Raw genomic sequence first — 17,943 nt, 5'->3', positions numbered from 1 at the left:
ACTTAGCATTTCGCATCTTACTTTATCTCTTTATTTTCTCTTTCACTTTTTTTTTCCTATGTATTTTCTGCTTCTTGTCTTTTCTTTTCTAAATATAAATAAGTGAATTATAGGATACAGAGCAAAAGTCATACAGATTTACAGATTTGCTTACTAAATTACACTTTTCAAAGCCACACTTTTCACTTAAAACCGTAGCTCTTCACAAAAAAAAGCGTCACCTAATTGAAAAAAGTAAATTAGAAGATTTAAGAGAAGAAATAATTAAGTTATCAAAATTAATAGATCAAAAATTAATGATTTTAACTAATGTTAACTGTAATGACACCGAATTCTTAAAATCAATACAAAATGATTTTTCTCAAAATCTTTATTTTACTATAAGTTTTATTGAAGGACTTCAAAAACCTGAAAAAACTTATTTTTCACACGGAATTTCTAAAAAATGTTACCATGGAAATGATTCCCCACATCTTTATCATACTTTTAATCCACAATTAAATTCTATAGTAGATATGCTTGAAGAAATATTAGTATCTATAAAATTTCAAAATATAATCAACATAACAGATTTAAAAGTAAAACCACCACTAAAATTATGAATATTTAAGAAAAATTAGAAGAAGTTACAATGCTTTTTAAACAATTAAAAATGGCTCAAGAAAATAATATTATGGAACAGGGTTTTCAAATAGAAGAAGAATTAGTAAATTCTGAAAATATAGAAAATGAAGAACACATCCTAGATTATTCAAGTGACGAAGAACCAGCAATTCCAATACAAGTAAAAAATGAAGCTGGAACATCTAAGGATAATCAATCTCAATTTAAATGGGAAACAGGTTTTGATAATTATGCTTTTAAAAAAGGGTTTATAAATAAAGATTCAAAATATACAAAAATACCATCAAAATACGTTCCTAAAATCCAGGAAATAGAAGGAGAAAGAATGCTCGATTTAGACGGTAAAAAGAATGAAAAAGAAATTTTCGAAAACTGGTTGAATTCCTTTTTATTAGAAGCTTTTACTAATCCAAAACTTAGTGAATTGTCTGGAAGAGACATTTGGAATTACATAGGGTTTCATACTAAAGGAACTATAAGAGATTATATGACATCAATAGAAAATCAAATAATAGAAGAATTAGCAACAAAAATAACAGCTTATGATAAGATATTATATATAATGATGATTCTATATAAAGAATTTTTTGGAAAAAATATTATAGATCATAGACAAGAAGTCTATAATAAAGAATATCAAGAAGCAACTCAAAAAAGATTTGCAAATATAATTAGAATTTGCTGTCAGGATAATGAAGAGATACCTCAAAAATATGGTCTTAATAAAAATTTTCAAAGAAAAAGAAAATATCAATTTAGAAAAAAAAAATAATATCCAAACTGGAGAAAAAAGAGGTATTTTAGGAAGAGAAATAACAATAAAAACAAAAGACAAAAAATGACTATTGTCCAAATAAAAAAGAAAATTGTAAGTGTTGGTATTGCCAAGAAGAAGGATACTATGCAAATGAATGTCCAAAAAAGAAGGATAAAAAGGATCTTACTAAACAAATAGAAATTACTAAGTCTTGTTTCATGGAACCATTAGAAGAATCTGATGATAACCTAGATTATATTTTTGAATATGTCTCAGAAACAGACTCAGAGACTGAGTAATAATGCCACATTTATTACTATAAAAATATCAGAAAAGTTTATAAATGCTTTCATAGATACTGGAGCAACACAATGCTTTGCTAGTACAAATATAAAACTTGATTGGAAAAAATTAAAGAAACCATTAAGAGTTAGAATAGCTGACAAATCAATACATAAAATTGACCAAAAAGCAAAGATGGCTGAAATTTTTATTCAAAATTATAGGTTCATTGTTCCATCTATATATATGTTAGACTCTGGAATGGATTTTATCATAGGAAATAACTTTTTAAAACTATATCATCCATTCATTCAAGAATTAACATATATAGTTTTAAAAGCTCCACACGATTCTTCAATAAATCAAAAATCAAAACGTATAAAAATACCAACTACTACTATAGATAAGATCTTAAAATTTAAAATATTTTCTATATTAGAGGCATGTTATTTAAATTTATACTTTCAGATAAATATCCCAAAAATAATCTTGAAATAAAGATAGAAGAACTTTTGGATGAAATTTGTGCTGAAAATCCTTTAGATATTAAAAATACAAATAACGAATTAGTAAGCATTAAATTAAAAGATCCTACAAAAGAGATAAATGTTCCAAATAAAATTCCTTATTCCGCAAGAGATAGAGAAGAGTTCTCATTAGAATGTAAAGATCTTTTGGAAAAAGGAATTATAAGATTAAGTAAAAGTCCTCATGCGGCTCCAGCCTTTTATGTCGAAAACAATAATGAAATTAAAAGGGGAAAACGAAGAATAGTTATTAACTATAAGAAGATGAATGAAGTAACTATTGGTGATGCTCATAAACTTCCAAGAAATGATTCTATTTTAGAAAAAATCAAAGGAGCAACTTGGTTTTCATCTCTTGATGCAAAATCAGGATATTGGCAACTTCGTTTAGACGAAGAAACAAAGAAATTAACTGCTTTTACTTGCCCAACAAAAGAATCAACAAGTATGTTGCTCTATAAATGGAATGTATTACCATTCGGATTAAAACAAGTCCCAGGTATTTACCAAAGATTTATGGAAGAAAATCTAAAAGAGTTAAATGAATTTGTTTTAGTATACATTGATGGTATACTAATTTTTACAAAACAGGATAAAGAATATCATCTTCAAAAATTATTAATAGTTTTAGAGAGATGTAAAGAAAAAGGTTTAGTTCTTAGCAAAAAGAAAGCAAGAATAGCAAAACAAGAAATAGAGTTTCTTGGATTAATTTTATCCACTCAAGGAAAGCTAAAACTTCAACCAAATGTTCTAAAAAAGGTAAATTTATTTCCTAATAAAATAGAAGATAGAAAACAATTACAAAGATTTTTAGGGTGTATAAATTATATTTCTGATCAAGGATTTTTAAAAAATATAACAGAATACACTAAAAGCTTATTTCCAAAAATAAGTACTAAAAAAGAATGGAAATGGGATGAAAAAGATAGTATGAAAATTCAAAGAATTAAAGAATTATGTGAAAAACTTCCAGAACTTTATATTCCAGAAGAAAATGACTACTTAGTAGTAGAAACAGATGCTTCAGACATAACCTGGTCAGGATGTCTAAAAGCTAAGAAAGCTATAAAAAGTTTGGAATAAGAAAAAGAATCACTAGATTCTAAATATTCCCCAAAGAAATTACTTTGCAGGTATATTTCAGGGACTTTTACTCCAACAGAACAGAGATATACCACTCATGAAAAGGAAACTCTAGCAGCAATTAAATCTCTTAAGAAATGGAAAATTGATTTACTGCCCAGAGAATTTACATTAAGGACAGATTCAAGTTACCTAACAGGTTTCATACGATATAATTTAAAAGTTAATTATAATCATGGACGATTGGTAAGATGGCAATTATTTTTGTTACAATATCCAATAAAAATTGAATATATTAAGGGTGACAAAAATATTATTGCAGATACATTAACAAGAGAATGGAGTTCGTCTACAACGCATTAGATCAAGAAATTCAAAAATATGAGCAAGAACTCGAAAAATGTAAGCATTGTCAGCAAATAAGGACACAGATCCAATCTCTCAAGAAGGCCATTGAAGCAATGAAATCAACACAACAAGCAAAACCATCAGAGTTCAGCCAGCTGAGCATGGTGGACAAATCAGGTGAAGAAAAAATTTCAGAAAATAAAACAATTGCTGAAATCATTAAAAAATCCACCCAAGATAAAAAATATTATGTAATTTATAATGGCCCCATGAAAGGAGTATATGATGCCTGGGAAAAAGCAGCACCATTTACACATCAATCAAGGATAATTCATAAAGGAGGGTTTCTAACACTGGAAGAAGCAAAGGAATCCTTCAGGGAATATGAAGCTCTCCATCCAGAGCAAACCCTAAAAAGAGCAGATAAAGCTCCAATTCAAACCCAGAGAACAGGGATAATCAGAAACATTCCTACAAGGGCTGAAATCAAGGAAAAGAAAAGGGTCTGTAGATCAAATCTCAGAGAAACCCTTAACATAGTCCTGAATTGGACTGAAGAAAAAAGGGCAATTTTGGGATATTATCCTATTGCCAAAGAACAGCTAACAAAGCTGGTTATATTTCCAGATGCTTCCCCATCTGACACCTATCAGTTTTTCCAATATGGATTAATTGATACAATTTTAATTTTTAATGATCTAAAAATTATTAGTGAGTTTCCTGCAGGATTCCTTGATGTAGTAAAGAGATTTAAAAATATGATTGACAATGTAAATCCAAGGGATATATCCCTAAAATTTACAAACGGTCAACCTATTTTTAATGAAAAAGAAGAATGCTTGGTTCCAGCACACCAAGTAATATTCATGTCCGTCTTCCCAGGAAATTTTTAACCAATTGATCAGATTCAAGATTTAATAATTTACAGTCATGAAGGAAGGCTAGCCAGCACATTAGCAAGGGTCTTTGAAAGAACTCAAAAAATAACGAAAGAATCTCACACAATTCTGCTTGTGTCCAGTAAAAGAAATGAAATTGAAGAAAGAGAGATGAGACTCTTGGTGGAATTTGAATCAGCATTCTACAACTTATCTGGACTTTTAGAAAAGCTCCCTGAAAGGATAAAGAGGAATCTCTGCTATTTGATAAAAGACAGAGAAGACCACAAGTGCCAGCTATGTGCCTCAGAGATATCTGAAGAAAGCAATAATGAAACGGAATCAACTCACATGATGAAGGAAGAAGACAATGCATCTGACGGTCACATGATAAAAGAAGAGGACAGCGCATCTGAAGCATCTCTCAATATTATTGCATAGTGACGTAAGCACTTAGGTCATAGAGCACCAACAATGTAGCTGGTGAAAGAGAACAAACAATGACGTAAGCAATGACGTCATAAGAAGGGTAAGGATGGGAATTGTCCATCAAACCCAACTATTATAAATAGGTTGCTTAGGCAATTGTAAAGGTATCAGACAATAGGAAGCAGGAGGCTAAGAGTACTCATATGCTAGGAGAGCAAGGAGGAAGCTGCCGAGGCGATTCTATAGTCTGAGGAAGAATTCCCTTAGGGAAAAATAGTTCTAAACTCCCCTCTGGAGTTAGTATCTACAATCTCCTCTTTGGAGATAAAAACCCCTTATGTAAAATATACTAAATAAAGGAAGTTTTTCTCCAGAAAGGTACATCTTCATTCTAGTCTTTCAATTATGAATTATTTAGAAAGTTTAGAATTAACAGAAGAATCTGATTATTATAGATTAACTGCTTTATTAGATAATGAAAAGCAGGCTGTTCTAAAAACAGAATTAAATCTCAAATCAAATGAAAATTTTAATAAACAAAATCTTTTAAAAGAAGTTTTTAATAGAACAAAATCTTTTAATGAAGAATTGAGTAAACAGATTGAGAAAATTAAGGATCAACAAAAAAATTACTGATGACCCAATAGATCAAATAATTGAAATTGTTCATGGAAATTTGGCAAATGTAAATGTTAAATTTAATGCCCATCTTGGATATGCTATACCTTTATCAACTGAAAATCTTGGAAGATCTATAAGTTTGGCTTATAAATTTCATAGAAAGAATCTAATGGAACAAGATGATGAACCATTTTCAATTACATATGCAATAAATTATGCTTTAACAAATAGCCATCATAGTATAATATTTAAAAACAGAGAAAGAATTTATGTCGATGAATTATTTCAGAAAATTGTAAAAACAGAAATACCAAAATATAAAGCTATTGAAAACTCAGTTCTATTATTAAAAGAACTATCAGGAAAATTAGTTTCATCAAATTTTCAAATAAGAGAATCTAAAATTAATAGCCCTTTAAGTTTATCTAAGTTAAAGATTAAAGAAGAAAATTCTGAAATAAAAGAATTAACAAAAAAGGTCGAAAAATTAAACCCTAAATACTAAATTATGACAATAAATAAAGAAGAAATATATGTAACTTATCAAGATAAGAAACAAGAGCTCTTTGAAAGAGAAAATCGTTTGAATTATTTGTAGTTTTCTGAAATAAATCAAAGAGCATTTGAAGCTCTAAAAATAATCTATGACAAGTTAAAAAGAGAAGTTGAAGAGCTAAAAAAATTAATAGAATCTCTAGAAAATAGTGATGAAGCGATGATAGAATTTGCAGAAATTCTAAAATAAATAATGAAGCATACAAAGATTGAAAGACCAGAAAATAAAATAAAAAGAAAAAGAGCGAAAAAATTAAAAAGTAAAATAAAGGAGTATAAAAAAGAATTAAATAATCTTCAGATCGAAATTGATGACCTTATAATAAAAAGGATAGAAATAAGAATAAATATAAACAAGTTGGAGTTAAACTTAAAAAATTTATAAATGCCTGGAAAACCATATTATGACTTAAAAGAATTAAAGCTGTTGAAAGAAAAAATGGAGAATGAGGTTGAAAAATTAAAAAGATATTTAGAAACAATAGAAAGTGTAGAAATAAAAGAAGTTTTTGAAGATTTGAAAAATTATATTAAAGAAAAAGACAAACAGATAAAAGATTTTATATACAATAATCCATGCAAAAAAGAATATTATAAACCAAAACAAGATTGAAAAACTATAAAAATGAAATCAGAATTATAAATACTAGTAATAATAGAAATGGTCAACATTTTTTATAAATTTGCAAATTATTTCAAAATTATAAACTTATTCGAAGTAAAATATGAAGAGTAAAATTGGTATCAGAGCCAAGTTAATGATTAAGGGTAACACTTTCTCTTTAAGCAACACTTTTAGTGATACGCTTTTAAATCAAAAAACAAAAATCTGTAAATCTGTACCAAAACACATCTGTACACTAGATGGACCCACAAACATGTTCTTGTCACTGTGTGTGTGCTGTTATAACTTATTAGCTTGATGAGGACTCAGGCCATTAATTCGTCTTTAATATATCTAAATAATACTGGTATAATGTATTCGTTATACAAGAAATCTATTTGTTTTTAATAATCAATTTTTAAAGGGTAAGTTACCTGAATAAAATAAAGGAGAGAAAGCTTTACTAAATTGCAACAATTGCAATTTCCTTACGTGCATGTCCTGTTTTATTATTGGCCAGTTACATATTTATACATACAGATGTAAGCAGGTGCTAACAAGTGGCAAGGATGAAGGTTGCAGGGAACAGGCTTGGCAGAGCTCTGTAACCTTGTCTGCCTTGGTAGTTGATGGACGAGCCAGCTAATGGAAGCAGCTGAAACAATGTTATGGATCTGAAGGTGGATTGATTGAGTGGGCTGGGCCGTTGTTTAATTTTTTTTTATTTTTGGCCATGAGTGACCTACAAATAGAATGACATGAGAACAAGGTAGCCTCACAGAAACGGGCCATTCACAGCAACCAGCAGCACGGAAGGTAGTGGTTCTGTACAGCAACGAAAGGTGAATTTGGAGGTTGTAATCGACACCACCGTTGAAGCAGGAGCAGTGGGCAAGTGGAACCCTTGTGTTGGATGGCATTCGTAGTAGATCGGCGGCCAAACCATGTAATCGTTACTGGACCTGCGGAAGACATCATTGTTGCCAGTGGAGAGAGCTTGTGCGTGCCAGCTCAATGTCATAAAGGCCTTAGTCGACACCAAAGATGAATCGGAGGAAGTAGCTGCGATGGTTGAGTGGCGGTAGCGATGGAAAGAACAACCTCTATGCGTCGACTTCATTGGGAGATGGATTGGGTTGGGCTAGATGGGATTTTTGATCGGGTAGGGGTGTTTGGGCTGAGCCCAAGAGTTGAAAATAAGAAACAGTTGAGTCTACCAGGTTTCAAGCTCGGGTAAGAAATAATTAAAACCCAAATCCCAATTAAAGAGAATCAGTATCGAAAATCGTCGATCCCTCTTTCCTTATCCTACCTTCTCGTGTTCCACGTAAGTCCTCGTCCTTATCTTATCCGATTAACTTGTGTGAATTTGTTATATATTGATTCGAAACTCTCTCTTTTTCGTTGTGATGTATTGAATGATTGATTTGGATATCAGGTTCGCGGCGTCTGAGGGTATGGCTTATGACAGACCGAAAACAGCTTCGGATAAGGTGGATCTAATCGCGAATGTTATTGATGGCGATCACTGATGGGGGAAAGCTGTATTCCTCGCGTATCCGGAAGTCTGAGAGGAGAAACTTACTGAGGTGTTGTTAAAATCACTGCAGCCTGCTTAATTTTTGTTCCTTTTTTGTAATCCCATTGGGTAGGGTTTTGTAATTTTGTCTGGTATTCAGGGAATCATGGTTGCAGACTAAGGGGGTTCAATACATGGCGGAACAGGACCTTTTCGGGATAGAGATGTTTCCGACGAGCAAGTGGTGGCCGATTTGGGTAAGCGAGGCTTGTAATTCTACAATGACCATAGAGGTGTGATTATGATGTTTTTTTGCTCTGTTGGTTTTTATCTGTGTAGGATTTCATTCACTAATGACTATGTTTATTGTTATTATTACTATGCAGAATGCGCGTTTTGAGTTTGATACGTATTTTTGAAGGATAATGTCTAAGTTGTTCATTGCTATATGTTCAACAGTATTTTTAGCGCACTTTCTGGTGATAATGTTGCTGAAACCACATCTGGCAAAGTATGGCAACATGAAAGATATTAGAGTGGATTATGTGATCTGTGAGATGGAGATGGCTGCTAAGCAAGTACCATCATCAGTTGTCCATATTTCGCGTGTATGTTAGGTTTTTCTTGGTGACGTTGTTTGTGCTCGTCGCTGTACAACTCCATGTATGCTGTCGTTTATGAGAGCGTTCCCTTCTTCAGTGTCCTTTGAAAACAAAAATTTTCTGCTTCATTGAAGTACTTCCAATTTGACTGTATATTTGGGTTGAAACACTACTGTGAAATTTGATGTTGAGAATTTTGTTGTAGATTTTAATATTGAAAATTATTGTGTAAAATTTTGGATGTAGTAAGATTTTGCAAAAGTAAGATGTGCAGGTGTGAACTTGAACTTCAAGTCTTTAGCATGAAAACTTAGTTGGTAAATTGAACCTTAACCGGTGGTTGACTTGAAAAGCTTTGAGCACAACTGGTGTATGAGTTGTAACTATATGTTGCTTTTGTTGTTTTCACCTTCATACTATTTGCATTCGACATCAATAGGAAGCTTCTTATACTTACGTGTTAGGAGTTTTTTAATCGGCTAACGAACTGGCCAAATTGGTTGAACAATTCAATTTAGGCCTTTTTTTTAAATTGTTACACGCATGTATCTATTTAGTGTATAAATTGTTTCTTGTTTGAATTGATTTTCTGGACTGTACGAACGAGTTAGGATTTAGAAAATTACTCACCGCTTAATCCCGCTCGCTTTGTTCATTTATAAACGTCATGTATGTACACTGCTTCTGGTTGATGGTAAATATAGTTCTGCCATGTTCGAAATATAAATAGTGATGAGATAGAAATCCGCTCTTCTATAAGAGAAAGATTAATAAGTAAAATCTTGTCCGTATGTTATTTGCTATTGACGCATTGTGCATTTTCTTTTTCAGTAAATGTCCACAGGTAAATTGTTTGCCTATGCCACGGTCGTGACCTTTAAACGTCCCATCCCATCCAATACTATTGGGGTTGCCGCAACCGCCTCGTGGGTTCAAAACCGTCACCCAAAGGACTCACGGAGAGAGGAAGTTGAAGGACAGCAACGCTTCTTCTTTTTTCATTGTAGCTGCTTCCTCCCTAGTCTTACTCATGAATCGGTGCGTACTATTTTAGTTATTGTTGTGTATACAGTCATTCTTAATATTAATATTTGTTTCGTATAAAATTCTATTAAATAGTGCTGTGAAGAAAAACAATATAATCACTCGTATTCCATTTAAATTTGACTCATTCCAGTTTATAAAACAAAAGTTATATGCATGTCGAGGAAATGGGAGGTTAACAATGTGTAATGCATTTGTATTTGTCACCTGTGAATATTTAATTTAGTACATGCGGCCGATTTCAATCGATAGCATCAATTTTTTTTAAATAAACGTTGGTAAGGACTTTTAAATCAGATACTGTTTGAGGTACTAGCCGGTGATTGAATAAAAGTAAAATGGAGCAAGAAAGAAGATGGTAGTGTTTGGTAGAATAAAAGTGGGTACGGAGTTATCGAGTTATTTGGGGTTGCTCGTGAGTATTTTGTTGTTTTCAAGTACAAAGGGGAATCTAAATATAAATTCGTGGTGATCCATTCGAGTGACTCGGATATTGATTACTCAAGTTTTACAAGTTTTCATGATGGTTATCACCATGTGGGAAATGATTTTCCAAATCATTTGGTGGTGAAAATTATGGAAACTTTTGAAACTTGAATAATCCATATCCGAAGCACTCGAATGACTCACTACGAATTTAAATTTAGAGTTTCCTTTGTACTTAAAAACCACAAGATACTCGTGGTCTAAACCGAAGAACTCGTAAACCCTGTACTCACTTTCATTCAGCCAAATACTATCATCTTCTTTCTTGATCCATTTTACTTTTATTCCATCCCCAGCTAGGATGTCCGACGATATCGGATTTGATAGTCATTTCCAACATTTCCTTAAAAATAATTATGCTTCTAATTGATTTCGACTACGTGCCATAAATTAAATATCGACATTTAACACTGGAAAATGATCTCAACATTGTTAGTTACTATCTTCCTTGAGAAAATTTAACATTTTAAGTAACAATAGGAATGCAGCAAGATTAAATAAATACGAGTATTGGAATTGTTTGAGCTTTTTTTTTAAAGAATTATTAATCACACTTTTACACTGAAAAAGATAACTGTATTAACAAAGTTTTCAACCCAATTGATGAGGACGAGGTAGAAGAAGAAGACCTGGATGCGCACTTTTTGGGAAACAAGCAGATCCGACGTATAGTAACACGTCATGTAAGAAGCCCATTGGAAGAGATAAATTTTGTGAATTTGGGTTTTTGTTCTTAACAAACCCGTTGAACAGGTGTTACGGTCATGCCGATAAAACGTGTTATCAATTGAGAGGCAATAGGAGCGTAGTGAGAAACATTGTAGTCTTCGGCACCGAAATTGCAAGTACCAATACGATCAATGTCACCACATAGGAGACGTAAGTAGGATTTCATGGCACAAATCAAGCGACATGTAACAGCTCTATGGTGTGGGATGTGAGTTTTTGTGTTTTGTACTTGTGTTGATGTTACCTATTTAGCCTAATAACAGACTCAGAATTCACTTTGAAATCTTATAGTTGTCTACGGTGGGGAATGAGAAATATTAGGTAAGTCAAATGGTTGAGTATTATGAGGTCATAAATGAGAGGATGCTGTTACACTATTTCGGTGTGAAACTCATAGCTCTGGAAGATAGAACCTGTTGCAAAACATGCACCTCACAGTCCTAAAATTGCATGTACCCCTTGCAATTGTTTGGTTGGTACAGTTAGGTTGCTCATACTTTTGATGCAGGTAATTAAATCCATCATTATTTCATGTTCCGGTTGTCCTTCTTTAGCAATTTGCAAGCACAGAGAGCTCTATACATGTGGTCGGCTGTTGATTTCTATTGTCTTTTGAATTTGTAGAAATGTTGGTCATTCTGTTTGGTGGAAAGTAAGTGATCCATTTTTTCAATTTTGGCATTTTTTGTCCAACCGTTTACACTGTTATTTCAACCTAAACCATGTTCTACGTTTATCTCTATTCTGTTGTCCTTAGTCAGCTCTTGTGAGACAGAGTGTGTAGGATTGTGTCTGAATTATCCAACTTGATAATTTGTTAACAGCAAACCTCTCCTTCTTTTTGTACAGGGTTCTGTCATCCTCCCCGAAACATAAAGGAGTGCCAATACACTCACTCTAATGGATTTTAAATTCTAGTTCCCAAGTGCTGAAGACAAATACACCAACAACATGGGAAGGTTCAAGTGATTATCATTCCAAGGAGAAATACACAGGCGGCCGCGGACTCCCATGTTTTTTATTTTGTATTTAATTGACCGATATTTTACATTTGATTACTTAGGTGTGTAGTTCACTGTTAAAGTATTGGACAAACTTCATGAATAAGAAATTGTTTTCAATGACGTTCAGTTACAATGTTGAGTTTTGTGGTACAAGCGTTTCACCATTCTGAAGTTCAAAGTTCGGTAACAAAAATATATTTATTCGGCATGCACAACAAATGGTGGAGAGGAGGAGCTGGCGCTGTGGTTTCTGGGCTCAGCGGAGATGAGAAGAGGGGAAGAAGAAGAGAAAGGGGCGCGGCGGTGTGGGTTGTTGCCGGAGGTTGTGGTGAAGGGAGGTGGCTGTGGCGGTGCTGAGGTGATGGTGATGAAGGTTATGGTGGCTGGGAAGAGACAATGATGAATGGGGATGATGGTGAAGAAGATGAAGATGATGATGGTGAATGGTTGGCTTAGATATGGCTTTGGGGGGGAGGGGGGGTTGGGAGTGCCACGTAGGTTCGGAAACTCACGAACCAAGCTCAGATCCAAGCCAAGGCATTTTTGTCACACGGACATCATCTATCATGGGTACAAGATTAGTTTCGAGCTTTGATGGGTACAAATGTCAGTGTTTTCATCTCTCATAGGTACAAATTGTCATTTATTCTTATTTTTATTGCAAGCCTTTCTTTTATTAGATTTTGTAAAAAAAAAAAATATACAATTTTTAGAAAATATTAAAAATACTTTAATTGATAACATTAAAATATTATATAGATATTTATAAAAATTTTCAAATATTATTTTGAGTATAACCAAATATATTTATCTTATTTTTATAAAAAAACAAAACACTAATTAAGAGAGTTCAAGGGTTAAGATTTAGAGTTTAGGAGTTAGAGCTTGGAGGTTGAAGTTGGAAGTTTCGAGTTGGGAGCTTGTGATTTCGGTGTTGGGGTTAAAATTTTTATCATACTAACAACATGAAAATTTTAGTGTGCATAGATTAATTAAAATTTATTATTAAAATTTATTTTTAAAACACATTATCAAATTTTACAGATATTCTCTAATCCACAACCTTTTAGACAAATACGAAAAGACCACTACAAGAAACATCGTTAAAATCGACGGCAAAATCGACGGCAAAGCCGTCGATAATATTAAATTTCGACGGCAAAATGGACGGTGGAGGTGGTCGCTATTAAGTTTGTCGATTTTTCAAAATTCTAATAAAATCGACGGCTTGCCTTACCGTCGATAATAATGTAATAAAATCGACAGCGTTTTTGTCTATAATATGAGTTTGAAAATTCTACATTCTTACTAAAATCGACAATGTTGCCATCGATATTATTATATAAAATCGACGTCACTTCCGTCGATATTTGAAAATTCTACATTCTTACTATAATATGCTTAATAAAATTGACAACGTTGCCGTCGATACTTGATTCAATAAAATCGACACGGTTGCCGTCGATTTATTAATTTAGATACTTTAAAAAAGCGACAACTTTTCCGTCGATTTTAATAGTTATATTTTTTAATTATTTTTTTTATTTGAAAAATAATAAACAATTAATACAAATAAACTTTTAATTATATAAATAAAATTTATACAGAATATTAGATAACAAGACAAATAAACTTTTAAATATAAAAATAAAATTTATACTAAATATTAGATAATGAGTTACAAACTTATCAAAATAATAAATAATCCTCTAAAATAAAGACTCAAGATAAGATAAATAACTAAACTTAGACTTATATTCATTTAAATTGCAATCCACTAATAATACAAAATATTCAAAGTAAAGTAATTAAATAAGACTTTTGGTTGCCTTTGCTTCCCTTATACTAGACAATATAATTCATATAAGATAGATGATAGGGGTGAATCTTGTGTATTTCTTGGCTATGGCCTATGGCCCTCAACACAAGGGATACAAGTGTTTAACTACAGCTAGAAAAACAATACTCAGCACACATATTTTCTTTAATTTGATGAGACTAACTTCCCTTTCAAGACATGTTTTAGTGCTAAATATTCTGACAAGGTCATTGCTAGCTCTTATTCACCAAATCCTTCTCTCATTATTCTCTCTAATGGTGCTAAACCAGTCATAGATCATCCCTGAAATGTCTCATCACCATTGGACACCTTGTTTGGATCACAAATTCATCTTCAGACTTCAAATAGTCCATCATTTGTAGAATCTGCACCAATTCAAAATGAGATCTTAAACACTAAAATTTTCCAAAAGCATATACTTAATCGAGATTGAGTAGCCAACAACTCAAAATTGTCATCCTATAACAACAAGGTTGAAGAATAGAATAAAATTGTCATCTACTTAATTAAATATTCAAAGTAAAAAATACTCTTCAAAATAACCACGGTTTTCTTCGGAACCAACAAGATATCAAAAATTCAAAATCACTTCAGAAAACAACAACAACAATAACAGATGAAACGAAAGAAAAAGAAAGGGAAGAATTACGATTTCAATTTTTCTTTGAATCAAAGTACACATGCATCAACCAATTTGGATTGATTGACACTTAAGCAATGTGTCAGAATATTCATCAAACAGAAGCTTTCATACAACTAAGAAAACAAGATGGAGTGAAATAGAATTGGTATATATACCTGTCCTTGAGAACCTTCACCCATGAAACGAGCTGAGTCAAAATTGTTTGTAGCTACCTCAATCTCTTCCAGTGAGTAAGCTCGATAAGGTGGCAGACCAACAGATCCGAACTTCATTGTTTGAGATACATACCCTTTGATTACAATGCAAAATGGTTATCATCAAGTCTTAGTTTATATCATTTGAGCATTTTAAAGGGGAGAAAGAAAGAAAGTTACTTGCATCAGATTGTAGCTTAGTGGTGTATCCAGAAGCTGCATTTTCTGATATCAATTTCGTTGGAGGATTCTTCTTCACTCTGCTTTTGGAATTTCCTCTTCTATACTGAATCATCTACTGCATTATGCCTAGTTCTTTTAGAACCCATAAAAGTAGAATCAGAATTGCATGTATTATTAATATATACAAACACTTACTGGATCAGCCCATTTTGCAGCAATAGCTTCTGCGGTTTTCCTTCTTTGCTCAGGAGACTTGGGCGCTCGTTTGCTACCTGGTGGCCTCACCATTTGTTTCCTTTGTTCAACACACTCTGACCACTCTTGCTTCAGCTGTTTATCCAAGATTCCATAGGAATTCCACTGCAGCTCTTCCTGCTTGGCATATCCTTTCCTTGATGCTTCCGCAATTAAATTCTGCCACTCAAAACAACATGCCTCCTGCAACATCTTTTTTCTAAGCCTCCTATCCCATTCCATTTTCACTCCAGCACCTATCTTCAGTCTTGTTTCTGTGCTGTGCAATCAATATGGAAGATAAGTTTGAGTAAAAGTAAGTGAAAAAGGAACTAATCAGCAGAGCAGCAGCAAATTAGCAACATCTTTCAAGAAAAGACTTACGTATGTGCATGCCCAAGATTAAATCATTGCATTGTTAACCAAAAACAAAAGAGATATATTATATCATTAAATGAAGCTAACACACTCAACTCACCTCTACTCTAGAGGCACGCTCCCCTTGCTTACATTCTTTGCGTAGCAACTTGATTGCTGCCAAAGTACCATCACTTAGGACTCATCTGTACATCAAACCAAACCCTCCATTACCAATGACATTTGCTTCACTGAATCCATTTGTGGCCACTTCTATCTCCTTGTATGTGAAAACTTGTACTCCTTTGAATTTAGGTGCTGCTGGTGACCTACTAAGGTTTCCTCCTTGAAGACATCCTCCCTTCACATCTGAAATTAATGTTTCCAAGCATTTATTCATTAGCTTCTATGTCTTAAACTTACCCCTTATAAGAATAAGAATGTTAATACATTTAAGGATATATCTGAGTTAATGTTGGCAGCATTTACTTTATGTGCTATTGGAAATGCAAATTCATGTGATGATCTGCATAAGCAGTTAATTCATGCCGAGAAACACATAATTACTATGCAAATGAATTGAGTGTTTGCAATTTACCTGGACTAGAACTAATGCTCAACTTTGCTGAAGCAATGAGTCTGCTGCTTGTGTCATGAAGCCCTCTTGGATTCTTATCCTTGCAGGCTCCATTCTTGTTGGAAGACTTTTGTCAACGGAACAAGAATATGACAAAAAAAATGGTGAGAAGTACGGTAACTGTAGTGGCCACTGCAATGGCTATGAGAATGGTTTTGGAGGGGAGATGAGTATGGCTATGCTCATGATTTTCTGAATGCAATTGGTGCTGTGTGTAAACAGCTATAAAATGTCAATTCTACCAACATATAGCCTGCAAAGTCCAAAGTTTCTACTGCTATATAGCCAATCTAGTCTACCAATATATCAATAACAACAAAAACTCAACAACATAGCAAGAAATTCAACAAAACAGCAACAGCAACAAAGACACAGCAAATTACAAAAAAATAACTAAGGCAATAACAACTCAACAAGACAGCAAAGGATCAGAGAACAGAGGACCTACCGAAACCATTATTATTATGCATATACAAGGGTTGTAGAACTAGAAGAAGAAAAGAATACCAGTAAAATCACATGTTTCCTTTGGCTTGATGATGCCTAAGTTAGGTCTAACACAATATTTCTTTGGAGACGTTGTTTTCACCTGCACATTGATTCGAAGTTGAGGTTTTTTACTTTTGCATATTCATTCAAGATTGGTTTAGAAAAGAAAGAAACGAAAGTACCTTAAAAGTAACATACTGATCGGACTTGTTTACAATGTGAACCAGGCACGAGCTTTGTTTCTTTAATTCAACTACACCGCAAAGAAGAAAGAAAGAAAGAATGTGAATTAAGGAAGAGTAGATATACAGAAGAAGCTGTAAGTGTAAGTAGTTGGTGAAGAAGATGGACTTACAGAGAAATCTGAGTTCGGGTGGTTGGATTTGAAGAAGCTCTGGTGTTTCTACAAATGATGAGAACAAAAAAAAGAGCGTCAAGACTGAATTGAATGAATGTACGTAGAATTGAGCATTGCAAATGACGGTAACCGTACGTGGAATGGAACCCTAAGAAAAGAGATATGGAAGATGAAGAAGAATTGAAGAGGATGGTGTGATGTGTGTGGAGAGAGAGAGAGAGAGAGAGAGAGAGAGAGAGAGAGAGAGAGAATGGGATTCATATGAATGAATTATGAAATGAGTGAGAATGACGGAGGAACGACGGCGGCGCAACCGTGATTTTGGGGTAGAACAAGGAGGAATTGTGTTACTGGTGATTGGGGAATTTGGGGATGAAATGGGGAATTTGGGGAATTGGGTTTCTCAAATTTGGAGGCGGGAGGAGGACGCGAGTATTTGTGTTTTTAGCGATAAAAAATCGACGGCATATGTGTCGATTTAATTTATAATAAAAAAAAAACATTTTACACGTCTATTTTATATTTTAAATTTACACCGTTCATTTGATTTTAGAAAGTGATCTAGACCGTTTAAATTTATCGACGGTAAATGTTGTCGATATTTTAAATAATAAAATCGACGCCATGTTTGTCGATTTTAAAATAAAAGTATTTTCTATTCCTCGTTCGTCGACAGTATGACGATAATAGGACCAAGGTTAATTCACCATAATAATATCGACGAATTGGCCGTCGATTTTAATATTTTATTTTTAATTATTTTTTGTTGATAATATCGACAGCAAGCCGTCGAAAAATATCGACGGCAAAAATAACCGTCGATTTTTGGCGTCAAAAATAATGCTTTTTCTTATAGTGGACTATGCCATTTGAGCCATAGTTCATTAGTCATTTTTTTCCTTGACTTTTTTTT

The 17,943-nt window shown here is 33.1% G+C and overlaps 1 protein-coding gene across 1 annotated transcript; it reads right to left on the bottom strand.

Annotated features, from left to right (window-relative positions):
* Positions 1-14,204: 14,204 nt before the first annotated feature.
* Positions 14,205-15,432, bottom strand: LOC107614523 (uncharacterized). The gene is made up of 4 exons (XM_016316710.3): positions 15,151-15,432; positions 14,953-15,067; positions 14,734-14,867; positions 14,205-14,300 (listed from the first exon to the last, which is right to left on the bottom strand). The coding sequence occupies exons 1-4, from the start codon at positions 15,430-15,432 to the stop codon at positions 14,205-14,207; spliced, it is 627 nt and encodes a 208-aa protein (XP_016172196.1).
* Between the last annotated feature and the right edge of the window lie 2,511 nt (positions 15,433-17,943).

This window comes from Arachis ipaensis, chromosome B8 (genome assembly GCF_059453495.1).
Source record: "Arachis ipaensis isolate K30076 ecotype BB chromosome B8, ASM5945349v1, whole genome shotgun sequence".
Classification (NCBI taxonomy): domain Eukaryota; kingdom Viridiplantae; phylum Streptophyta; class Magnoliopsida; order Fabales; family Fabaceae; genus Arachis; species Arachis ipaensis.
Note: the sequence above shows the minus strand (reverse complement) of the source record. Positions and strands in the feature narration are given on the sequence as shown.